The 25,887-nt window shown below is 42.7% G+C and overlaps 4 protein-coding genes across 4 annotated transcripts; 2 read left to right on the plus strand and 2 right to left on the minus strand.

Moving 5' to 3' along the window:
* The first annotated feature begins 201 nt into the window (after positions 1 to 201).
* On the plus strand, positions 202 to 3,456 carry LOC308165902 (solute carrier family 25 member 32-like). The gene is made up of 7 exons (XM_080540086.1): positions 202 to 553; positions 805 to 955; positions 1,213 to 1,298; positions 1,854 to 2,008; positions 2,530 to 2,643; positions 2,857 to 3,002; positions 3,298 to 3,456. The coding sequence occupies exons 1-7, from the start codon at positions 352 to 354 to the stop codon at positions 3,422 to 3,424; spliced, it is 981 nt and encodes a 326-aa protein (XP_080396212.1). The 5' UTR covers positions 202 to 351; the 3' UTR covers positions 3,425 to 3,456.
* Positions 3,457 to 4,833: 1,377 nt separating this feature from the next.
* LOC308165904 (collagen triple helix repeat-containing protein 1-like) lies at positions 4,834 to 9,143 on the minus strand (the record flags this gene model as incomplete). Its single annotated transcript, XM_080540089.1, has 4 exons — positions 4,834 to 5,000; positions 5,668 to 5,884; positions 6,244 to 6,462; positions 9,024 to 9,143. The coding sequence occupies 4 exons, from the start codon at positions 9,141 to 9,143 to the stop codon at positions 4,858 to 4,860; spliced, it is 699 nt and encodes a 232-aa protein (XP_080396215.1). The 3' UTR covers positions 4,834 to 4,857.
* A 1,658-nt stretch (positions 9,144 to 10,801) lies between these two features.
* fzd6 (frizzled class receptor 6) lies at positions 10,802 to 19,458 on the minus strand. The gene is made up of 7 exons (XM_080540015.1): positions 19,340 to 19,458; positions 17,602 to 18,012; positions 13,833 to 14,029; positions 12,469 to 13,471; positions 12,161 to 12,309; positions 11,518 to 11,934; positions 10,802 to 11,368 (listed from the first exon to the last, which is right to left on the minus strand). Exons 2-7 carry the CDS (start codon positions 17,785 to 17,787, stop codon positions 11,212 to 11,214), a joined length of 2,109 nt encoding a protein of 702 aa, XP_080396141.1. The 5' UTR covers positions 17,788 to 18,012; positions 19,340 to 19,458; the 3' UTR covers positions 10,802 to 11,211.
* A 5,429-nt stretch (positions 19,459 to 24,887) lies between these two features.
* LOC308166711 (telethonin) lies at positions 24,888 to 25,703 on the plus strand (the record flags this gene model as incomplete). Its single annotated transcript, XM_080541037.1, has 2 exons — positions 24,888 to 25,021; positions 25,310 to 25,703. 2 exons carry the CDS (start codon positions 24,888 to 24,890, stop codon positions 25,701 to 25,703), a joined length of 528 nt encoding a protein of 175 aa, XP_080397163.1.
* Positions 25,704 to 25,887: the final 184 nt, after the last annotated feature.

Here is a 25,887-nt window from a genome sequence, read left to right on the forward strand (position 1 = left end):
CATCTAGTGGTGATGTGGAATAGTTTACAGTTGAGTATAGACTGCCATCTAGTGGTGATGTGGAATAGTTTACAGTTGCATTGTGGGACACACAGTCTTCCGAATTGCGTCATACCGGTATTTCCTCAAATGTATTGGGACTGAACTAGTGTCAACTGGAAAGGTCGCGCAGGGCTGGACATGACAAAAACGTGCTGCACTGAAAATGTCTGAACATGAGGAGGTCAAACGTGCCTGTCGGATTACGGAATGACGTTTTAACAGTTAATACCGTCTGAATGCTGTTGTTGGTGTTGAATAAGACCTTTGGTACTGGGTAAACACATTTGACAACAGCCCAGCCAGGTAAACATGAGTCCTGCTCCAGACCAGGGTTCAGACCAGGGACCCCCAGCCCCCTCGGACCCCCGCACACCTGGGGTCTCTATAGCGGGACACATCCAGAAGGTCTTCAGCCATGTCAAATTTGAGAATCTGGCCGCAGGGCTCAGTGGAGGAGTGGTGTCAACATTGGTTTTACACCCTCTTGATCTTGTCAAAATCAGGCTTGCAGGTAGGTGGCTATTTGATCCTGAAATTATAAATATGTAAAGTTTTAAGTTAGCCATTGCAATTTGATGATGATGGTGATGGTGATGCTATGGAGGGCTGATTACACTAAGTAGTTGCTGCTAACCTGTCTTGGAACAGGTGGGACATGTGCTACTACTAGGCACATGGGTTAAAGCACAAGCACATGGTGACAGAGGTGTAATTTGAGGTGACATTATGGTGACTGACAGTGTTCTCCCTTTTTGGTTGCAGTAAGTGATGGACTGGAGTTGAGGCCCAAATACAACGGAATGCTCCATTGTTTGAGAAGCATCTGGCGCCAGGAAGGTGTCCGTGGACTCTACCAAGGAGTGACCCCCAACATCTGGGGCGCAGGAGCATCATGGGGCCTCTATTTCTTCTTGTATGTATATGACATATGACTGCATGTATATGACAGCATGTATAGGACACAGCATGATGCATAAGTTGATTTGGTCTGAAGTCTGTATATCAACCAGAAGCCTGTAGAACCCTTTGGCTACAACTGTCCTTTATTTGCATTCTATAGGTGTTAATGAATGAAGTCATCAGTAACACTCGTACATTATAATATTCCCAATCAGAGCCCTCGTGTGTGTCCTATGACGTGTATAATGTGCTGTTTCATCTCGCCCACAGCTACAATGCAATCAAGGAATACACTAAGGAAGGTCGTGAGACTGAACTAACTGCAACAGAACACCTGTTTTCCGCAGCCGAAGCAGGTTAGTTCTGCCTCTATCCGGAGCTCATGGACACACTGATGGAGGTTGGGCACCTCAAGGACACACTAATGCAATGTCCACAACAACCACTTGGAGAGTCAAAACACTCCTTTCATGAAGTTGGCTCATGATATATTTTCGGACTTTTTCTTTATTGTTATCTTTATACATTCATATGATAAAATATTTGTCTTAAATCATGCTAGAGAGTCCAATGGAAACCTATAAGTCACAACATTGATAAAGAATGGTAAAGGAAATAGGAACACTGACTGCATAATTTACCTCAGCTGACATCAATAAAGCTTAACAAGATAAGGCTCTTGTGACCAACACCAAACTTGTGACCAACACCAAACCCTCCATTTAGTGATGTGAGCGGCTTCTTTGTCAACTGAACTCAAATCTCTCAAGTAGTCCTCCCTTTCACTTTGCAGTAGTGTTTTCAAAGTTATTATCGGTTTAAGTGTTCCCACAATGTTAGCAACAGGCTTAAAGAGATTGTATGTCACACAAATTGCTGCCTCAGTAACGTACCTCTGTTTGTTTCTTAAGGTATATTGACGCTCACCTTAACAAACCCAATCTGGGTTACCAAGACTCAGCTGGTCCTGCAGTACAATGCTGATCCCACCAGGAAGCACTATAAGGGAATGGTGGATGCACTCGTGAAGATCTACCGCTATGAGGGAGTACCAGGGTTATACCGGGTGAGGCTTAGTATACAACAACGTCTGTCATCTGGATGCAGGATAGTTACAGTTTGATGGGAGCTTGGGGCCTCTGCTACCAAGTCACAGCCATATGTCGGTGAATAAACAAAGGCTTGAATCCTGGTTTAATGTTCCAAGTACGCCCACAAACATTGAAGCAATGTAGAAATGCTGTTGTGACATTATTGTTACATTTACTGGCCAATTGTATATCACATACACATGAATAAACATGATAATCTCTCTACCCAATGTGTTTGTGAGGAAAAACCTATAAGGTTCCTCAGGGTCTTAAATGAGTTAATGGTATTAGATTGTATGGTTCTTAATGCATGTTTTGTGGACCACCACTAGGGGGATTCATTTCTCCCTCTCATTGATTTCAGTAAAGCATACTGTGCAAGTAACAAAGATTTCCCTTGGTCGTGTAAACATATTCATGGCCGTACCATTGATATTGGAACTAAATGAAGGCGTTGGTCAGATACACATAAATAACACAGTCCATAATCCTCTAGGGGTTTGTTCCTGGCCTGTTTGGCACGTCTCACGGGGCGCTGCAGTTTATGGCCTATGAGGAGCTCAAGAGGGACTACAACAAATACAAGAAAATGCCTTCAGAAGCGAAACTGGTGAGTGCTGAGTGAAGAAAAATTACCCTCTAATTCGGCGGGAATACTGTAAATGTGTTCCTAGTTTTATTAACTCAAACCATATGCATATCACATCTTAAAACCACTCATAAACACAAGCCACAATTGAGAGTTTGTACTGACAGAGCTACGTCAGACTCGTGAAAAAGTAACTAAATGAATTAACCTCTTCCTCTCTCCCTCTCCCAACAGAACACATTTGAGTACATCACCATGGCAGCTTTATCCAAAACATTTGCCGTGGCTACAACATACCCGTACCAGGTAGTCCGCGCCCGCCTGCAGGACCAGCACAATAAGTACAATGGCGTGGTGGATGTTGTCAGGAGGACATGGAGGTAAACCCATGTTGTTCATTTCCATACAGAGATTCTGAAAATATTTGACCGAAACTTCTTTTGTTAATCATTAACCTAACCCTAACCTTTTATAGTTTATAGTTTACAGCTAAACAACATCACCAGTCATTACTGTTATCTGGAGGTGTTCAGTGGGTCAGCTCAGTTACATAATATTACAAGCCACAAAGATGTTGGCCGTCATTTTCAATTTCTCTTTAGGATTAGGGGAAAGGGGAAGATGACTTCACTCTGTAAAAAGTGACGAGCAGTGTTTCTGTCCACTCTTTCCCAGGAACGAGGGTGTGTTTGGGTTCTACAAAGGCATGGTGCCCAACCTGGTCCGTGTCACCCCGGCCTGCTGCATCACCTTCGTGGTGTACGAGAACGTCTCCCGCTGTCTGCTCGGGCAAAACCAATGAAGGCTGGAGGGACGACCATGGCAGGAGAACAGAGAAGGGAGGTGGGGGACGGTGTGTGTGTGTGGCCCCGAGAGAGCCAACTGTCCCAGGAGAGGAGATCCAACATGACACCTGCACCTCTGGTGCCAGAAGAGACAACAGAACTGGGACTCCAAAAGAACGTAGTGGAAGAAGATGTTACTACCAACGTGTAGGACCGGGAGTCCTCGATACAGTGCTTATGCATTGAGGTTCGGGATTCTCAGTGAGATGTGTTGCTGATGACAGTGTGCAGATCGCTATTGAAAAAGGTATTTCTGTCTCTTTCCTGGATCACGCATCACAGTCGTCTCTGAGGACACAGGATGTGGTGTGAAACATCAAAGCAAAACGGAACAATTCTTGGAGGCTGCTGCTGTGGTTGTAGTCATTCTTAAATGCTGTGATAGGAATACTGACTTGTGGACAACACATCTGTTTCATGTTGACATGAAAAGAGTCAGATATTTATCTGTTTTTGCTTTGACAATCATCTATGAGTTGGCTGACGGCTGTTCTTCCGGTGCAGAATGTTCCCTCTCATGTAATGACTAAGATGCATCAGCATTCATTTTGTTCTCAGGGGGACTGAACATGTGCATGTGTGATGGCTGCAGATTGAGGGTGTTTTAGTTATTTTATTTGTAATTTATTGCTATGGTGCATGTCAACCTTTATGTGGATGAACATGTATGAATTGAGAAGACAAAGGACCGATTGCACTGACTGTTCAACATGCTGTGGCCTTAATTTCAATAGAGAAACTTCAATGCATTGTCAATGTAATTGTCATTGTCTAAGTAATAATATCATTTCACTTCATGTACGCATAATTGTCTGTAAAATAATCTCTTCTGCAACAGTTCTTTTGAATATTTACTTTGTTTTTAACTACCGATTCAAGTTATCTGCTGTACTGTATTTCTGTCATTTCTTCTTCTTCTTATGTCCAACATAGGGTTTTCTTTTTTTTCTTTTATCATGTGACGCAAAAATCTTGTTCTCTGACGAAATGTACAACATAGTGGAGAGAATACGGTTTTACAGTGTGCACAATGAATAACACAATGCTGAATGATATTGTATTTGTACAAAATATTACTTTATTGACAGTAATCCATAAAAAAGGTTATATGCACAGCAAAGTAGAAGTGTGGGCAGAATCTCATTGCATTACTAGAGTTGGACATTATCCACGGCTGGACCAACAGGCAACCCTTCATAGGGCAGAAATACAGTCTATAGAATCTCAGGTTGCCAGAGTACCAATCCTGTACACAGTAGTTTGACCTTTCTGTTTTACAGTACAAACATTAGTCAACATTAATGATACTGTTCTCTGCTTTAGATAGCTATCCTAAGTGATAACCAGAGCCCAGTGTCAGATGTGGGTCCTACCACTTAAAGAGAGGGCTTCATTTAGGCAGCTCTTCTATGATCACCCTGGAGACAGAGTTCCACCCAGTGGAGGCGTCCCCTTTTGGGTAGTCAGCACAGGTCCCCACCCAAATAGCCACGTCCACCAACCCCGCCTTGATCCCTTCACAGAGGCCTTCAACTGGTCCAATAAGAGAGGAGAAAATAGGTCAAAGTTATTTTTAACAACACAGCTCAAAGTGATCACCCACTGCGTGGCAAGGAACAGGCAGTTTATTGCATTGTTTTGTTATACCACGCTGATGAACTGCCCAGATTCAGACAAATATCATTCTCAAATGTTTTTCACCACTGTATATATACGACAATGTCAAGAGTTCAATAATAATAATAATTGTGGGGGATGAAAAGGTTTAATGTTTAAAATCTCTTAATTTCAGCCCAAAACTGTATTATATAAAAGTTATATATAAAACAGTTTATTGTTGCTCAAATTTTGTTTACAAGCAGTGAAGACACCTGTTGTTGTCCATAATGCTTAGTGATAAAATGGAGGATCAAGTTTCAGCTCGGGAAGGGTTCGTTGAACATGCATGCTTTTCAAGTTTCTCTGTGTTAATGCTGCAGTACATTAAACACATTGAAAACCAAGATAGATCATTGGGAAATCATTCTTGTCTTTTTATTCAGAGCAAACACCAACCGCCTACAACAAATGCCAACAGTATGACTAAAAGCAGACTTGGGATTACATAAATCTGACCAATGCTGAAACCAACCCACCAATTACAACAAAGACCACTAGCCAGAGTGTCTTCACTCGGTTACTCTGTCTGTGTTGGGCTTACCAGATGATGTTCTGTGTATGTTAATGGTTGAGTTGAGCTCGGGGCTGCCTTGGTCCAGGTAGATGATAGACTCGACTGGGAGGGGTCCTGTACACTCAGCTCCGTTAAAGGTGAAGTACCAGCGCTGGCAGCAGGCCGTCTTACACTTCAGCCTGAGTGAGCCACTGAACAGCACACGCAGGGCACTGTCAGAACGCAGCTTGGTGAATGTGCAGTCCTATGGTGGAAGACAGGAGAGGGGGGTAAACAACATGGCACTGTGAAGATTATGTGATGCTTCTTTCCAAATCTAACCAGCTACATAGAGTGGTATGGCTTCAATGTAGTTTGTTTGATCGTCTGTGCAAAATTGGTGGTCAGTGGGATTGTTTCAATGTACTGCAATGTACTCCAATAAAGAAAGAACAGCCTGCAACAAAACGGAAAGAAAAGCCCTCACACAGTAATTGCTTTCAAGTGCTTTAATTAATGAACTTCTTCCACTATATTCATTGCATTGCATTACAATGACATTTATTTGAAAGACACTTTCAGTACCTCAGATTGTGTCAGTTGAACAGAATCAGGGTCACTTACAGCGATTTTGCCCAAGTCGATTCCATAGTTCAGGGAGTTCCAGGCACACTGCTTGTAATTCGGTCTCCATGGCTCCTCAAAGATCTCACTCACGCACTCGCCTTTCTCCCCCCTTTGGCCATCGCGTCCCGGGATGCCAGGTGTGCCAGGGATGCCGTTGCTGCCAGGGTTGCCCTCTCTGCCAGGCGTGCCGGCCGGACCCTGTGGGCAGCTGTTGTACTGGAAAACAAGAGACACAGAGTGAGAACGGTCCAACCATACCCACAGGCTCTCCAAAGTGGAAAATTATTCACTTTACATCCTACTTCAGATTCTTCGACAGCTCATTGGAATAATCAGGTCTTATTGGGTTCATTCTGCAGAGAATATTCAGGAGAAATCCACCTTTCACTCAATGATTATTTTGATATGAAATCATGATTCTAACTACCAACTCTCCATCTAACCATGACAGGGACTCGTGCATATACATATCCTCTAAGACAAATAGGTAGTTAGATGTAAAGACTTCCAGTGCTGTGGACTCAATTGACTAGGTGCAAAACCAGATGCTGAGTAAAACACACTGATTTAGAGCGTGTCTAACAGCATGTGACCAGTCAAGTGAGACAGGCCAAGTGAGCATGAACTAATCAGGAATCCACAGTCTAAATGTGTTAAGTCTGTCTCTGTAGTCACACAGCACTCACAGACAGTTCCACATGATTCACTGTCCAACTGTCCAAGTGTCCAACGTTGTTTAAACAGATGCTGCCTCTTACTCAGAGTGACTCAAGCATAGGCTACCATGCCAAAGGAACCATGCCACACACTTAGTAGGAAAAAAATGTTGATCCAAAATAACTACTGACTAGTCAAAAAAATGACTCACTTGACCCTCATGCTTAGATACAGTGTAAGAATGTGCAACTTTATGATAACACTTGCTGCATGTATAGTAGCATGGGGGGCTAATTGTAAGGACATCAATTAATTGTAAAGAATGAGTTTGCTGCACTGTGTATAAACATATCCGTGGCTTACACCAATACATTACTCCCTACATTACTCCCTTGAGATACTCTTTGAAGACACGCTTTTATCTGTATGAGTAATGCAACCTTGTTCTCAGATGAACATTGACTAAAAGGATTCAAAAGTGACAAAATGGCAGCTTTTTGTCAGGCAGACAGCTGTAGTTTATGGCCCATGGCCAAAAGGCAAAGCAGTGAGTCTGCAAGAAATAACAAGAGAGAACGTTTACATTATACTGGCTACTTCAAGTGGGTGTTCTAACTTGAGTGTCTGGGGGAAAAGGAGACATTATAATTATTCCAATCACATCTATTTGAGGGAGTAGTTTTCAGGAATGCAAACATCAAATCTGTTTCGAATACGGGGTTTGGAATTACAGTATTTCAGTCTCAGCTGTCGAGACACAAATGGGATAGTAAGGATGTCATGTGTGTTTTTGTCATTAAGTGACCATGGAGCCACCTGAGGGTCTGGCCTGGGGGGAGTACTGGGGCGGGCTTACATCATAGCTCATCTAGCAAGAGCTGAGGAATCTAAAGCTCATGTTGGCAAATGGATAGGCTGTAACGCTATGACTATATCATAGGTCTAGAGATTTCCTTATTAGGTCATTTTAGTCATGGCCCAAAGTAGGAGTATTGGTAACACAATGGAGAAAAGGCTCTGCAGCTATTTATAGATGTGTACTGTACTTACATTATCGTAATCCAATGCCAGTGTCGGACTAGCAATTCACAAAGATGAGGGAATGTCTGAAATGTTTACAAGGGCTTGATTTTGGTTTTGGAGACGATTCAAAGTAATGAATGGAGCCTCTGTCCTCTCAGCCACAGAGCTGAGTTTTCTATTAACGTCCATGCTAGTTCATAAAGTGCTGAACAAACTGAACACACAGAGACAAAGCAGACCACTTCTGCAACACCAGGGAGACAAGCTGCTATTGTTACTTTAGACTGTGTTGTGATTCAAGCAAGAGTCAGAGCAAGCTAAACTACACTGATAGGCATACACAACGTGCATACAGTCAGTGTGAGGAAAGAGGAAAAAGGCTCTAAGGCTCTGGAAAGGATGAGATATTACCATGTTTAAATAAGAGGATCTTGCATCGTCAGAGTGGTTGGTGCAGTTTGGTTTGTCTGCATCGTTTCCAGTGCACTAGATGGTGACATAAAATGCTGTTCATCAATATAGTTCACAACCACACTGCTAAGTTATTACAAGTCACTGATCAGATCTAAACTATATATTTTTAAACAGACAGCCTCTTTCCTCTTACAGAACAGACAGATCTTGGACAAACAATGAACTTGCCAGACCCCTCATGACTTTCTGACTGTCTGGAAATCTTTTTTCTTTTTTTTAAGTCTGTATGCTGGATCTTGGCCAACTTTCTGTCTGCATCAATTATGCATAACGTGTAAGTTATAATGTCTAACATGTAACCTCGATATATAGAAAAATCCTTTTGAGTGTCACTGATAACTGACATTCAGTCCTTAGAATTCAGATGTTATTAAATAATTTGATTTAATTTAAGTATTAATCACATAAAAAATAAAAAAAATAAAAAACGTTCAGAAGAGATACAAACTAAATGTAAACGTTTTTATCACTATTTAACAATTTACTGTATAGCCTACTGTGGCTCTCAATTTCTTTAAGAAGAAAAAACATACTTAAAATAAAAAAAACGACGCTATTATTGCTTTGTTCTGCTTTGTGACAAATTATTGAGACGTCTTATTCCCGGATTCACTGACTCTCACCTTCTCGAATTCAGCATCTTTCTGGCGAAGTCCTCTGTTTCTCACTTTATCTATCCCATGAAGTGGTAGAATCACGCAGGTGAGGATCAGCATGTGCGCTGGAAGAGGTCCCATGTTCATTCACCTCCTGTGGACCTCCGTCAGACGCACTGCAGACTCCGGACAGTATCTTAAATACAGCAGCTGGGGAAGTGGAAGGCGTGGGGCAGGCTGCCTCAAATGTGTTCTCAAATGGGATTGCGTTGCTGCTTTGCGCTGAAAGTTTCTTTAAAAAAATAGACCACCCATGAAATAGCAATATATCATGTCTACTTCAGACGCAAACAAGGCAACATTGATTGGAAAAGACTAGTAAATGCAGACTAAATGATGCTTAATTCATTAGCCTAATAAAATAAGACACACTGTAATGCAGTTTATTTTATTCAAGAATATTTTATCAAAAAGAAATGGAATCCATATAAAATGTATCAAATACATACATAACACTACAAAAAGTCACAGAATGTTGCCTCTTAGGCATTTTTAAAAGTGTAATTTAAAAATCTACAATGATCCTAAACAAATCCTTAACCATTATGCCATCAGGAATGAGTACAGAACTTGTGTATGTATGAACAGTGGAAGCAAGACAAGCAATTCCCTTTTTCTTTGTCTTGTGACATAATAAAATAATCAGATTTTGGTAAAGGAATGGTTCTGAACAAGGACACAATAATGAGAGGGAGGCACTGAGAAGGCTTAGCAATTAGGCCTACTTACACAAAGTACTGCGCATATGTATGGTTACATGCTCTTTACAAACAGTGTGTTACTCAAAGACATAATCCCAACAAGCATTTTAGAGAGACATTTGCAAGAAAACTGTGTACAATTGAAGGATTAACAAGCATGCTAATTTTAAACCCTGAACAAAGACCCAACCTCTTATTTTGGACCCCCCCAAAAAATCTATTCCCTATTTACTGTAGACACCATGCACACACATTTCCAGCTTTCATTGTGGAGTGCAAGACCTTCTGGTCATGTTCCCCTCACTGAAAGATACATTCCAATATTCAGATTCAAAACACATGCACATCTTTGAATACTCCGAGGCTCTGCTTTCTGTTACAATGTCGCCTTTCAAGAATGAGAAGACTATATTGAGAAGAATATCCAACAAATAGGTCAAGATTCACATACTGTATCAGCTGTCCTCACATCTGGCTGGAGGTACGGAATGACTCTGTCACATATGAAAAGCATCTGTCGGTTCTTTAAAAGAAACGATGAAGTTGATAGAGGCTCGTTCTTTTTATATTAAGATAGTATAAAGCTTATATTTCATCCAGATCTACAAGATATGAAATTGATGACACATTTTGAAAAGATGAAAATCAGCTACATTTTAAAGCTACGTATACACTGTAACTATTTCTAGAAATACTGAAATAAACCATGTAATTGAAATACTATGTAGAAAATAGATGACTATTTCACAGAGTGTGTTGGTAGAGTAAGAATAATTGTTGTCATGGTACTGTATGTACAGCACTATCTTAGGAGGAGCAATGGTTCATGTTGACTTTTTTTCTTCTCCTTTTTTGTACACAAACAAACTCCATAACTGTGAATGACCCTATGAAAGGGCCTATAATAAAGACTATTCTACCAATGCTACTAATTGCGTCATGATAGAATTGTCTAACAAGCACATGAAATGTGAGTTTACCACAGCTACCAACAGCAGCTACCACAGCTAGATTCACTTGTTTGACAATGTTTTACTCAACGCGCTTTAACCCAGTGTAGAGACTAGTCCAGTGATCGATGATTTGAATGTTCACATAAATATAGTGTTAATTGGCCAGTGTACATTCTACACATTTGATATATCAATCAACAAACAGTAGCATATCTTTGTTTGTATACAGGTTTCATGAGACCATATCCCAGAGAACAATTGGTTGTTGTACAGTGAGAATACAACTGTGCTCCTGAAGAGCTGCATGTGTCTGTGCCCTCATTCACCTTTATGCGACCAGTCATTTATGAATGCATGAAGCTGATTGATACTGTGTACACAGTAGCCGCACCTGGGGGATAAGTCTAATGGAGCTTTTCAGGACGTTGGTTGATTGCATACTAGTGTCTTCCCGCCTCTTCAGTGTGGAAGGCTGGAGAATGGACGTCTGCTTGTTGGGGCTCAGCAGCTGCTGCCTTTGTCCCTGTTCTCCTCAATGACCTGGCGAACCAGGTGAGAGGCGGAGCCTTTAGCACTGCCACTGTGGGTGTGGCTTAAACTTGGGTGCTGTCCACTGTGCACTTGCCTCGCCTCTGATAAATCACTTCTCGGCGTCATCCTGAAGAAAAGAAAAAAACAACAGTGAAACCAAAGGTTGGTTACAGCAAACACAACTTTTTGAAAACATTTTTAAAGATAATAGGTAACTAAAAAGGTAACTAAAAAGTCTTTCATTAAAAAAAAAACGTGGGAAAGTTTCCGGCTTACCTTCCTTCTTGGACCCTCTGGAAGCTTTCAGAGCGACTGCTGACCTTGCTGGAGCTGCCCGTTTTACTGCGTCTCTCTGTCCCCTCTCTCACCCCAGACAGTGCCTGTCCGGGGGGCTCCGCGCGCCTGGACCCTCGGCTGGAGGCCGCCCTCTCCAGCTGCTCCCTGCCGGAGACCTCAGAGGAGCCCCGGGCCTCTGAGAGGGAGGCCTGGCCCCGGGCGTCATGGTTGCCCGCTGCAGAGGTGCCGTGGCTGGTGGTGGTGGCAGCGCCCGTGCTGGTGCCCATGGACTTGGAGATGACCTTGAGCTTGTGGGAGCTGGGCTTGTAGTGCTTCTTCTTGTGCTGGACACGGCTGTTGTGTTTGAGGAAGAACTCACACGACTCCTGTAGCACTCTGCGGCTCTCGGTGATGGGGCTGCAGAGCAGAGAACAGGGCCATGACACCTCCACACACACTGAACAACTGACAGAAATGGAACTCCGAGCGGTAACATTTCCTCTCAGATCTTATACTTTTGTGATGACACTGTAATTACTTCAGTAATAATATTTGATCAACTGTATTATGTTTTTATGTAACTCTATTATGTTCTTAAGTTTTATACAATACCGGAACGTGGAGGGGGTGGGGGGTGTCTTACTCTTTCTTTCGAGTCCTGTTGAAGAAGAACGCCCATTCTGAGCACGTCTTCTTGCTGCTGACCCAGAACACAGAGGATATCCCTACCACCAGTGTCATCAGGTACTTAATCAAAAACAGGGACAGGTCTGGGTGACCAGAGTGTGCGGTCTGTAACAAACAAAACGTTAAAGACATTAAAACGCTTGTGTATGATACATGTATACATCACATTACACCGGGTGACTTTCCTCAACATCTGCTGATTATTTCTAACATTTCTCAATATGAAGCACATGGCAGTTCCCCTGCTGAGTGAAGGTACGTGACCTTGTGTGAGCAGGGTATGCTGTACTCCTGACAGCGGTCGTTGATCCAGGTGTTCTCCCAGGTGCTGCGGAGGCTCTGCTCGTACATGTAGCAGCCCAGCAGGGTGACCAGCGGCACCAGGTACAGCCCGCTGAACACGCCGATGCGGATCATGAACTTCTTCAGCTTCTCCTGGTTGCGCTCGTCGTGCTGGATGACCTGTCGCACGTGGTTGAGCGATATGATGCCGGCCAGCAGCAGGGAGAGACCCACGACGACCCCTATGCACAGCGGCAGCAGCACAAAGTAGCGCAGGGCGTTCAGGTCGTACAGGCCCACGAAGCACACCCCGCTGATGTTGTCCCCCTCCACCTTGTTGAGGGCCAGCAGCATGACGGTCAGAGCCCCGGGGATCCCCCAGGCCGCTGAGTGGAACCACACCGCCTTCTTCTCGATGGCTTCGCAGCTCCACTTGGGCCCGGCGGCCAGGAACCAGGTGATGGTGAGGATGACCCACCACACGATGCCCGCCGTGGAGAAGAAGTAGAGCAGCATGAAGAGCAGGGTGCAGCCTTTGCTCTGGGAGCCCAGGACCACTGTGTCCAAGGCGGCCGGGTGCGAGGCCTTGTTGCAGGACGCACTGTTGCCCAGCAGGAAGCCCACGAAGTAGATGAGGGAGACGACGCTGTAGCAGACGGCGTAGAAGATGATGGGCCGCTCGGGGTAGCGGAACCTCTTGACGTCGATGAGGAAGGTGAGGAAGGTGAAGACCGTGGCGCCGAGGCAGACGATGGAGCACACGCCGATGAAGTTCTTGGCAAATTCAACTTCGTGGGGCTTGAAGTACATGTTGGAGCAAGGGGGGGCACAGTCCTGAGCCCCCAGAAAAGATGAGCCCTGCCCTGGCTTGGTCTTCAGCAGCAGTGGGCACCAGAAGCCAAGGTCCCTCTTTGCTGATGGAGATGTCTTGGGAGTGGTGGGCTGGAAGGGAGAGCCATCTGGGGAGCTGTGGCAAGCTTCCAATCTGAAGGGTAAAAAAGATACAAACGATGACTTGACAGCACATTTCTTAGACTTTATTTAACCTTTATCTCTTTTTTAATGAGCCCTGGATACACAGTACAAGTGCTCACTCCATTACCGTTTGTGACAGCAGCTGGTGAAAGCAGGAACAAGTCGGAAACCAATCATAATCTTCGGACCCGCTTTCACCAGCTGCTGTCACATATACATAATGAAAGGCCAACTGGCTGTTTAGGAAACGTGTCTTTTGAAACGTGGCTCGGTACAACACTCAGGGTCTCATTCACTTCAAGGGTTTTGCACCATGGTGATGCCTAGTGAATCAGGGCCAGTGTGAAAAGAATCAACCCCCGCACAGTTACCTGTCACACTGCATCTCCGGGGGCCAGGTGATGCCAAAGGTGCTGATGTCCTTCCTGCAGTCAGACAGCACCGTCTCACACAGGTCACGACAGGGACGCATCACCATGGTCTCCTCTGAGCATGCTGGGACAAAGGCCTGGCACAGGAAGTGATGCACGTCTGGAGAGCATCGCAGGTTGACCAGGGGCATAAATGGCTACAGGGACAGAGGAGAGGATACACCTGGTTAGGCCTGTCATACTCATGTGCAACCATTCACTACATTCAGGACAAGGCAGTACAGGTCTAGAGGGCTCATGTGAAAGCCAATCATAGTGGTGAGGATGGAACAACAACTGTCATGTGGGGGCGGCTGTGGCGCAGGTGGTAGGGATGAGAGCTGGTGGTAGAGAGCTGTCTGATTATCGCAAGGTCGGCAGTCCCGGCTGGCCACATGTCAACGTGTCCTTGGGCAAGACTCTGAACCCCAAATTGCTCCCAATGAGGGGCTGGTGCCTTGCATGCTAGCTTGCTGCCATTGGTGTGTGAATGTGTGTGTGAACGGGTGAATGAGAGACCATTGTAAAGCGCTTTGGAATAAGGCGCTATATAAGTCAGTCCATTATATTAGGCCTAACTCATAATCTATTTTAAACAGTATTCATTTCATCTATACTGTAGAAAATGTAACATACATCCAGAAAATGTAAAAGCCAGTCAACCTGCCATTTGCTGACACACTCACTACTACAGTAGATGAGGGTGACGTAGTGAAGGTCCCTTGCCATGGGCAAAGCCATAAATAGAATATGTATAACATAACTGCATATAATAACTGTTGTTTTGATCTCCAGTGCACATGACCTGGTTGAAATAGAGAAATACTACAGTACAGCACATAAGAGGCTGGAACGCTCTAGTGCCACACAAAGGGAGCCTTTCACAGGCTGGCTCTCATATTCTTCCGTTTCAACAGATTTGAGGAGGAGTGGGGGTGGGAATGGGCATCAGGAAATGACTGCATGACCATTGGAAACATACAACCCAGGAGTCAAGAGGGAGCCTTCCACTGAGCTGTGGGGAGACTGCTCTGAACCCAGAAAATACCATTAGCTGTACAAAATGATGTCTAAGCCTTTATCTAAAAGGATTTGATTCCTTTTTATTTTCCTTTTAGATTTTAATTCCTTGTGTAAACATCTAGATATATAAAACATATTATAAACATGATTGGAAAAGGGTTAAATAGTGTAAAAAGACAATAGACTTTATTGTCATTGCAGAGTACAAGTACCAGACAACGAAATGCAGTATGGTAGTTACTTATGAGCTATGTACTGTTAAGGTAGCTAATATGTACAGTATCGTATACAGATAAAATGTTGGCTATATCAAAGGAGGTACAGTATGTGCAATGTGCAAAACTATGGTATGTGCAAGGTAGTATTTATAAACAGCAGTAAAGGGTAGATATTCCTTACAGTCCACATATCCAAAGCAATACAACTGCTGCAAACCATATAAACGTCATTTCTCTTACATTTCTTTCAATAACACTGAATAATGTTTGTCAAAATAAACTTCTTTCAGTACCGACTGCAAAAGCTCAAGATACCATCAAAAAGTACACAAGCCATTACCAAAACAATGATAGTGTTTCTCTCAACAATTGCATATGTAATCATGTGGACATTTTAATCCAAGGGCCACTTGGTGTAGATAAGATGTAGCTTACTGTTATCAAACGTTCTTGTTTGTCTTACAAATGCAGTAATGCAGAACTATGCCTGCAGTAAATCCTGCTTAGGTTTACACTGTATAAGCTACATTACCAACCCAGCACTCCTACAATCAACACAGGCCCAATCGAACAACCCCACCATTCAATGTTGTCTCTCTCTCTTGCCTCAGCTCCAGTTTGGCAGCTGCCCAAACCTAGATGGGGCTTGGGCAACTCGCTCACTGACTGTAAGCGTCCTTGTTTCACTCCTGTGGAGGTCCAAAGCTCCATCTCAATGAGCTCTTCTTACTCTACAATTTGCCAGTTCTTTTCTTTTTTGTGTGTGGAGCCACTGTAAATATGAACACATATTCTGTACCCGTGGGATCTGAGCACTGGTCCATGTTCTCATTGAAAGACCATTGAACCCTGTGGGGTGAACTGCAACTCAAGGTCCCTAAATATAAGACAGAACACTCAAGTAATAAAATAGTATAACCTGAAAATGCAATGGATGCATTTGAAACAGAAATATGATATATATATATATATATATATACACACACACACACACACACACACACATACATACATACATACGTACATACAGACACGATACACACAGACACAAATACACAGACACAAACACACACACACACACACACACACACACACACACTCACACTCACACTCACACACACACACACACACACACACACACACACACACACACACACACACCGTCATATATGTCTATCAATGTTTCCATACAGTATTTGAAAAGCTGCCAACACTAATGGAATCGAGGCACAGTGTAAGCACAAGGACAAAGCCCATAGAGGAAAAGGATAGTCCACCGGAAAATCGTGTTGAAAAACCCTCAACACAGGACAGCACAAGAGAAGAAGCCTAATTATTGGAAAAGTCAAGTTCATAAAGCCTACAGTAAGTCATAGTAGGCCTAGACTTTCCAAAAGGTGTAAAGTATCACCTGAAGGACAAAACAATGTCAGAGAAGGTTACAACCTTTGAAGTAAACCGTGACATAGATTGAGAGAGGAAGAGAAAGGTAGAGTAAGGTAGAGTGTTTGAGAGAGAGAGAGAGAGAGAGAGAGAGAGAGAGAGAGAGAGAGAGAGAGAGAGAGAGAGAGAGAGAGAGAGAGAGAGAGAGAGTACAGTGTGGAATGCACGCTAGCCTTTGTGTGTGACTGGGTGTGTCACCTCCCCTTCCTCCCTAAATCAAAGGGCCCACACAACAAAGTAGCCAAACCTCCCTGTGGCTGGGGTTGCCCTGAAATAAGAAGCGCACCTCTGCCAGATCGCACACAAAGAGCCTTGCAGCGTATCACTGTTCCACACTTTACTGCATCATGTAACCAAACACTACAGCGAGCGACAGTGGGATGGATGGTAACCCTTTTGGAATGCTAGGGCACGTTACTCTTCACAAGAAACAAAGTTGTTTCTTTTTATTTCATTTAGTCAAATAAATCAAGTGACTGAGAAAATGCTTCAATTCAAAACTCAGTTGTCCGTTCGGGCCGGCTGCTGTCTCTCCAACAAGTATATCATGCTTCTCCTCAGAGACAACATGAGACTGCGTCAGCATAATGGTGTTTCTCTTTGACGTCTTCATCCCACTCTTCTGAGCACCCCATTGGCTCTACTCTTGGAGTCCTGTTGTCTCTGTTGCTGTCTCCTCCTATCATGTCCTCTGACTATCAAAGTCTAATTTAATTGTCTTTATCGAGATATCAGACACTTGTCTAGGCTTGATACCATACCTAATTTTCCAAATTAGTGAGTTTATCTACTGCACATCCTACAGTAGGGAGTACAACTAATATAGTTACAACCGAGTTTGAATAACGTCAACTGGTGTAACACCAAATATGTTCAGCATTAAAATGATATGACAGAGTTTATTTTTGTTGAGATAACACTGTATGCATTATTGATTTATTTTCCCTCATGCTAGCAAACAGAGAGAAATGACTGCAGAAGAAACAGACAACTAAAAGGTTTTGTGCTTAAAAGAAGAGCAGGTTGTTATCGATCCGAGGACCTACCTCCATTCTGCTGGCTGCTATATCCTGGTCGTAGTGCTCCATCATGTTGGGGAAGAAGGTCATGTTGTAGGGCATCCCAAGGCAACGATGGACTTTGATAGGTTCACAGGTGAACAGACTGTGGGCATGGCAGCATCTTGCCCCAATCAGTGCCAAGCACACCCAAACCAGTCCTGGCATCACCATGGTGACAGGTGGGTAGAGGACCAGTCGGTTGCTAATATCTTTGTATGTAACAGCTTTTTGGTTCAGCGTAAATATGCCTAAATGTTGGACGCTGGCTCACATTTCATCCACATTCCTCTTTGTCGGGGGTCATCTCCGTGGAGACGGCAGGGGTAGCAGCAGGTGACACATTCCCGACAGCTTCCACTCAATCAGCATGTGCCTCAAATTCGGAAGTCCCAAGTCCTAGAAATTACATTGTATGTCAATGTGAATCATATCACTGTGTTTCATATGAAGATGACAACTTTAGACTGGGGTATGTTCTATCTAAGGCATAAAAAGGTGAGTGGGTTATTATTACTAGGAAAAGTCAGTCAAAATCAAATCGGATAATCCTCTTCTGCAGAGGTGGGACTCAATGTAAGAGAAACACAGAGGCAAATAGATTTCTATTGAATTGAAGAGTAATTTAATAGTGTGCAACTTCATCTTGTTGATACAGGCTTCGCGTCTCTTGTGAAGTCTGGAATGTAGCCGCAAGAGTGTCTGGTTTAAGCAAGCTCTCTCACGCAGGTAGGCTAGTGTCATTCACTGTCCATGTCATCATGAAACAGGATATTTTGTTCAGTAAACCCAAAATATTTTTTATTTGCTAGAATGTATGTAGTTTGCATTGAATATCGTTTGTTTTAACTGGTCTGAGCAAATAAATGCACCACTTCTCTTGTGGATGTACAGTTGCTATCTATAGTGTTGGTTTCTTAAAAAAAAAAAAAAAATGTCATGCTCTCCATAGGACCTTAAACAAGTTGATCAACAATAGGCTACTGAATTGATGAGAGACCTATCAACAGGCAATCATAATGAGATTGGTTTCATATTATTCACCGACATTTTCACTAATCTACAATAAAGTTAATTAGTAACGGTAATAAGTTATGCATTAAGTATCATTGCTTTATTTATAACACATTAACAACATGGACTGTGCAAGATATCACTAGTTACATTGTAGCATGTACAGTTGTTTACTGCAGGCTATGTTATACGTTGTATCTGTCAACACCAAGGCATGTTTACAACTACATGCATAGCCTATGGCTGTTACAGTGCTGTAACATATTAGTCAACATATTTCATTTGTAGAGGACGATATAACCTTCCCATAGTATGAATAATAGTACATAGTATGTCTATGTGCTATAGCCTAGGAAATCTTCCAATGACTTGATCTGTTTCGGACCACTAGATTTAGCCTACATTGATTATTACTTTCTGGCCTACAGAATAAAAACTTCTTAATAAAACAAGTACCTGTCTAGTTTTTGAGGAATAATCAAAAAGTACACTAAAAATGTACCTATATTCTTAAAAAAAACTAAAGACTAAAAGTTTCCTTGCACATGGTTTGAGACGCCCGTTTGATCCCCGTGTGGTTAGCCCACTCCGGGGAGCGAGGTTAGTCAACCTCCCTGGCTCCGTGGCTGGGACAGGCCGGGCCTGGATGACTGAACTCACATTTATTTAAGTCTTAACGAATACAGAGTTGTAGTGGCCACCGCACACTTACCTTTTAGATGTTTAGTTCTTCTGAAACATTAGACACAATTCCGTAGTAATTCTGCTGGGATTTTTTTTTTCTCTAATGTTTCCTGCTACTCTCCGCAACTCTCCAGATCTCCGCCTTCTCCCTTTCAACTCCACATCCTGTGTTCCGTAGTTACAATGTAACAATCTGCAGCCAACTGTGGTCAAGTGTATCAGCTGAGTAAAGTGATCAAACTAACTCCTAGACCTTTTTGAGTGGGTACCTATTGAAAGATAATAGTACGGATAATTCCTCAATCGCATCCCTTATCTATGGATTCAAATACAACCTATGCTTTTTTAGAGAAATTTTGTTTTTTCCTAAACTGTGGAAATTCTATTTATGTTAAAGAATGTCATTACAGCTGTATGTGTTCCAACTGTCCTTGTATCTCACATTTCATTAGAGAGAGAGGGGAAGAAAAAGCTTGTACTTTGTAAATGAAATGCATATTATTTGGAAGTGGTGATCATTGATAACTCTGTTATGTGATTGACTGAAATGGCCAGTAGATGGCAGAAATGATTTAGCATTACCTTGCTTTGATTAATCTTTTTAGATTTTGATTCCATGTTATCGTGTTATTATCATGTTGTTAACACGTTAAGCAGTAGACCTACACTTTCAGAGTGATTGATTACAGGTTAGGTTACAGGTTCCTCTGAATCATGTGTGAAATATGGTAGATCTATGCAGGGTGGTAATGGATGGAAGATAGGCACCATATATTTTTTGTAGATTCCAGTGAAAAAGGTTTTATAGAGGCAGCCAGTCCTTGACTGTAACTCAAATGGTAAATGGACTGCACTTATATAGCACCATTTTTGCTGCTCCAAAGCACTTTACAACAGCCTCTCATTCACCCATGCATTCACACACCAATGGTGGCAAGCTGCCATGGAAGGCGCTGGCCCGCTCACTGGGAGCAATTTTGGGGTTCAGTGTCTTCCCCAAGGACACTTCGACATGTGGCCAGCCGGGGCTCGAACTGCTGATCTGCCAACCTTGTGATCATTAGACGGCGACTCTACCTCCTGCGCCACAGCCGCCCCACAACCCTAACTCAAACAGTATCAGCTACAAACCACAGTTCAGGAACCACTGTAATCCTATCCCTAGCTCTAACCCTAATCCTAACCCTAGTTCTAACCCTAACCCTTACTCTAACCGTAGCCCCACAGTAGTTGATGTATGCAGGATGGCAGTGGATGGGAGACAGGCTGGATTCAGTTCAGTTAAATGAGTTCAGTTAAATAAGACCATAGAGAGGCAGTTAGTCTTTCATTGTAAGTCAAATGGTATGAGATACACTGTCCTAAACTATTGCTTTTTATTTCATTTAGTCAAATAAATCAAGTGACTGAGAAAATGCTTCAATTCAAAACTCAGTTGTCCGTTCGGGCCGGCTGCTGTCTCTCCAGCTGCTGTCTCTCCAACAAGTATATCATGCTTCTCCTCAGAGACAACATGAGACTGCGTCAGCATAATGGTGTTTCTCTTTGACGTCTTCATCCCACTCTTCTGAGCACCCCATTGGCTCTACTCTTGGAGTCCTGTTGTCTCTGTTGCTGTCTCCTCCTATCATGTCCTCTGACGATCAAAGTCTAATTTAATTGTCTTTATCGAGATATCAGACACTTGGCTTGATAATTTTCAAAATTAGTGAGTTATAAATAGCTGTATCCAAGGAGATACATTTGTAGTTACTCAAATACATTTCACTAGCGAATCACTATTTTAATAATTTTCTTATGAGCCTTAATGAAATAAATACAGTTCATTAGAACATACTGCTCTTGTTGGGATGAACCCAATATGTCTTTCATTGCCTAATAATACCAACTGACTCAGCTAGTCTAGATAGGTTACTGGCAGAACCCATGACACAGCCTGCCACTGATGTACGTATGTCCACTGACAAGTATGGCCACTGACACTGACGTATGGCCACTGACTTGACATATCCGTTTTCAATGTAGTTGAGTTCGGTATAATTTGAGATTAAATAAACATTGCCATATTGGTGGTTCTGTGAAACGACGCACTGGGAAATCTTCACCTGTTGCTGGCAATAACAACAAGTTCTGATATAACTTTGACTGCCCTATTTCTTTCCCTGACATCCTAATATGTATCTTGAGTGGTTTAAAAACAAAAAGCAGTTGAATTAAGGGGCAAGCTAGAATGACGTTTTTAACACTATTAATGATCAAATTAGTAGGAGCTGGTAAAGACGCGTCTACTCTCTACCCATGCTGCCACACGCCTCCGACTTCTCTATTTCTGAATTTCTGAGTTCAGATACAGTATTTAAATATGTTATTTTAGATACACATTTCATATTATGTCAGATTCAAAGCACAGGGACCGTTTGAATAATTATCATCTAAATGTACTGAACATTCTTTACCCATCAAGGTTCCATACTTGGTCCCACTCTGTTCTCTATCAACAATATCCCCCTGGCTGCTGGAAATTCACTCATTCACTTATATGCTGACCACACTATTCTCTATGCCACTGGTCCCTCCCCTGACTCTGTACTAACAACTCTCCAGGATAGCTTCCTCCAGATCCAACAGGCCTTCACCCACCTCAAACTGTCCCTTAACACTTCCAAGACCAAGTTCATGTGGTTCAACCGTAAAGGCACCACACCCCCCCCAGCCCCCATCATTACCACCTGTGAGGGAGCTATCCTGGAGCAGGTCACGGTGTATAAATACCTGGGAATTTGGTTAGACAGCTCACTATCTTTCTCAGACCACATCTCAAAACTACAGACCAAGATTAAGGCCAAACTTGGCTTTCTCTATAGAAACCGTCACTCCTTCACTTCATCCGCTAAACGCACCCTCATTCAAATGACCATTCTCCCCATGCTCGACTACGGCGACACAATCTACAGGTCTGCATGCAAAGCTACACTCTCCACGCTCGACACACTGTATCACTCCGCCATCCGGTTCGCCACTAACGCCCCCTACAGTACCCACCACTGCACTCTTTACTCCCTGGTCAACTGGCCCTCCCTTCACACCCGCCGTCACATGCACTGGCTCACCCTCATCTATAAAACCCTCCTCCACCTATCACCCCCCTATTAGTGTCTCCTGCTTCACCCTCTGCCTGTCACTCGCAACACCCGATCCTCACTCCACATCCAACTAAACATTCCCAAATCCACCACTTCCCTTGGCCGTGCATCATTCCAGTTTGCTGCCCCCTCTGACTGGAATGCTCTGCAAAAAACCCTCAAACTGGATAAACTCATCTCCCTCTCTGCCTTCAGACTCACTATTTCAGACACCCTCACTGATTCCTGCACATGCTTCTCTTCTCTGTAGGGCAGCACTTGTATTCATTCCCTTTACACACCCCTTCCACCTGCACTTGTTTTTATGCCCCCATACGCTCATGTCTGCTCATTCTCTGCTTTTAAGCTTTTCTGTGTTAATGTTAATACTGTTTTCTAATGTTTGTTGGCCTGTTTCGTAAGTGCTTATTGCTGTTGTTGTATTTGGTGGCTGTGTCTCAGTGGTTATTGTTGTACCGTATTTATGTTTGCTTGACTGTGTCTCAGTGTGTATCGTTGTATTGGTTTGTTTACTGGCTGTCTTAGTGTCCATGTTGTATCGCTGTGTTGATTGGTTGTGTCCCAGCGCTTATTGTTGGATTATTGTCTTTCCTGACTGTGTATCAGTGCTTACTGCTGTATTGTTGTGTTTGCTTGGCTGTGTCCCAGTGCGTTTTGTTGTATTGTATTGTCTTGTGTTGCCTGTCTGCTTTTTGGCTGTGTCCCAGTGCGTTTTGTTGTATTGTATTGTCTTGTGTTGCCTGTCTGCTTTTTGTGCTTACTGTTGTATTCCATTCTTGATGTCCGTTAGTGCTTTTGTTGTATTGTTTGTGTTACATGCATGTGTTTAATGCTTATTGTGCTTTGTTTTTAACATGTTTTATCTTTCAGCCCCCCTCCCCTTTCCCCTTATTGCAGGCCGGCATTGTAAATAAGAATTGTGTTCTTAATTGTCTCGCCTGGTAAAATAAAGGTTAAATAAAAAAATAAAAAAATCTCATGTTGCTTCAAAGAATTGTAGTATATAGATTTAGGTGGTGGAGAATTTAATAGTATGAGACTTTAAGAGTGATGTTTAGTCCATTGTTCTGTTGTGTCAAATGTCAAAGTTGTCACCAGTGCTTGTTTAAAGCGATAGATCGTTGAGGTACACAGGGGTCCTTTTACTCTAGTCTTCAACACAGCCTTCCTGTCACCCAAAGACATATGTGATGATGTAAAGTATGTAGTCTAGAGGTTTGGCAATGAATGGGCCTGTCCACACGACGTTAACATGTGTCCCCATTGTCCTCTACAATACTGCTTTTGACATTGACAGGAATCTCACTACAGAGAGTTGAGAAAAACCCTATAGAGCTTCTCAACATATGTATCTTATGTAACTTGTCAATCAAGACCATTCCGAATTTTCCAAATACATGTATGCCTACTGATAACAAGTCATCAGTTTGGACAACTAACGATTTAGGCCAAATTTGTCTAACTTGGTAAGGTATAGCCCTGCAAGAAAATGGTTCTGTATGATATTTCCTTTCTGTTAAGACGTTTGATCTTTGTTTAACACAATTGTAATAACATGGTGGAGACTCTACATTTAGAGATGTGGTATATGTTTTAATCAAAGTTTGAGGGATCACCCAAAAGGAGTTATGCACTGATAATAATGCAAAAGACAGTGATTGTCTCTTTAAGATTGTGAAACGTTGAACACCGACAGGGGGATTCTTTGGGGTCATTCTGTACATGGTTCAGAGTCTGATTTCAATGTCAGGGCCAAATGGACACAGCCTCAGAAACATACACCCTGTCACCACTGCAGTTATGTGTCAACCACATTTTCCTGAAATAGGACACTATGACAGTTAATATGATGTCTTGGGTGCTAGGCAATGATGGAAGCAGCAATGCATCACTCGTTGTCTCTGTAAATGAGGGGAACCTCAGTGGACTTTCGAGTTTAAATAAAGGTTGAATTGAATGGAAGATGACTCAGAGAACAATAATTCTACTCAACAATGTGGGTGAATACTTCAAATGTTCCCCACTTACTAGTTTGTATTCCTTAAAGAACTCATTGAATGATTAAACCACAGGCAATGTCACTGCTAGTTTAACTAGACATATATAACCTTCATATGTAGCTATTATAGTAGGTGCTACACTTAATCACCAATGGTCTTCCTGCCTTTGGCAATATATATTCTTAAGAATGTATAAGCTATGACCAAGAGGTGGGGCAATCTTAATAACATTAATATGAGATTAGTCACCCTCCCACCTTATCACAGCTGTAAATCAACCTGCGAGCCAGTACTGTGACATCATGATGATGGAGTAAAAATAGAGGCTCAACATTATTTAAGGCGTTCAGGACCATGACACCGACCATTCATCTCCAACGAGCAGCAAAACTGTTAGCAAATCCAACTGCGAATCCCTCTCCCTCTACACAAGATGCATTGTCTAAACAGAGGGAACCATCACTTGGTGAATGCCCACTGCAAGGTGAAGGAGAACAATGAGTGGAAAAAGGAGACCTATAAGGCCACTTGGCTGGACTTGGTGATGGAAACAAGATCAGAGGAGAAGTACGTATGTTGGCATAGCTTCACCACATTTTGCTTCTTCCCAAGCAAAACATGAGCATTTTCTCATTTTAAATGCTTGTCACAAATTCAGTGATTCAGTATCATCATTAATGTACTATGAATATTTTACTTCTTACAAACCAATATGCTAGTTTAAAAACACAAATATTTCTGACAAAAGATATAAGATTGCTCTCTATGGTTGTGCTTCATTAAGTCCCGTGTAGCCCATATCTGTGGAAATAAATAACGGGACAGATATGTAATGTTTCGGTCTAATACTTTCAGGACAACATTGTCTGAAAATGACAGCTCACGCAAGGAGAGCTATGAGCAGAAACAGGTGGTACATTTCTGGGTACAGAGAAACCCCAACCAGAAGATCCGAATGGGCAAACAGGGTAAGATGATGGCTGAGTACCAACTGCCCTACAAGAAAGTCTTCCAAGTTCCTGTCTTCACGCCCAGCAAGGCTGCTTCTCCCAGTGAGTTATACAGAGGACCCTCTCCATCATGGTACAAATCTATCATGGACTTTGAACCAACAGATGGAGTATGCACAGACAAACAAGAAATCTCCAATATCACAAAGGACTTACCTAAAGTCAAACCTATCCGTGCAAGCTTCAGAGCTTCCTGTCTCATTTCTCCATCACATCACTCACACTCCTTTGACAGATGAGTGAATAATTAATGGTGCACTAAGGGAGTAAATATGCTGATATCAACAATGTTTAACTGAGTGGAAGGGAATGTTGATGCGTTTACTCTTTAGAAAGAGTAGTACTGTAGAACCGCTATTTGGTGAGTGTAACTAGAGAGAATCTGTCGTTAGATCTGCCAATGTCATGAGATTGAGCATTATG

The sequence above is a fragment of the Nansenia antarctica genome (genome assembly GCF_963989245.1).
Source record: "Nansenia antarctica genome assembly, chromosome: 10".
Lineage (NCBI taxonomy): Eukaryota > Metazoa > Chordata > Actinopteri > Argentiniformes > Microstomatidae > Nansenia > Nansenia antarctica.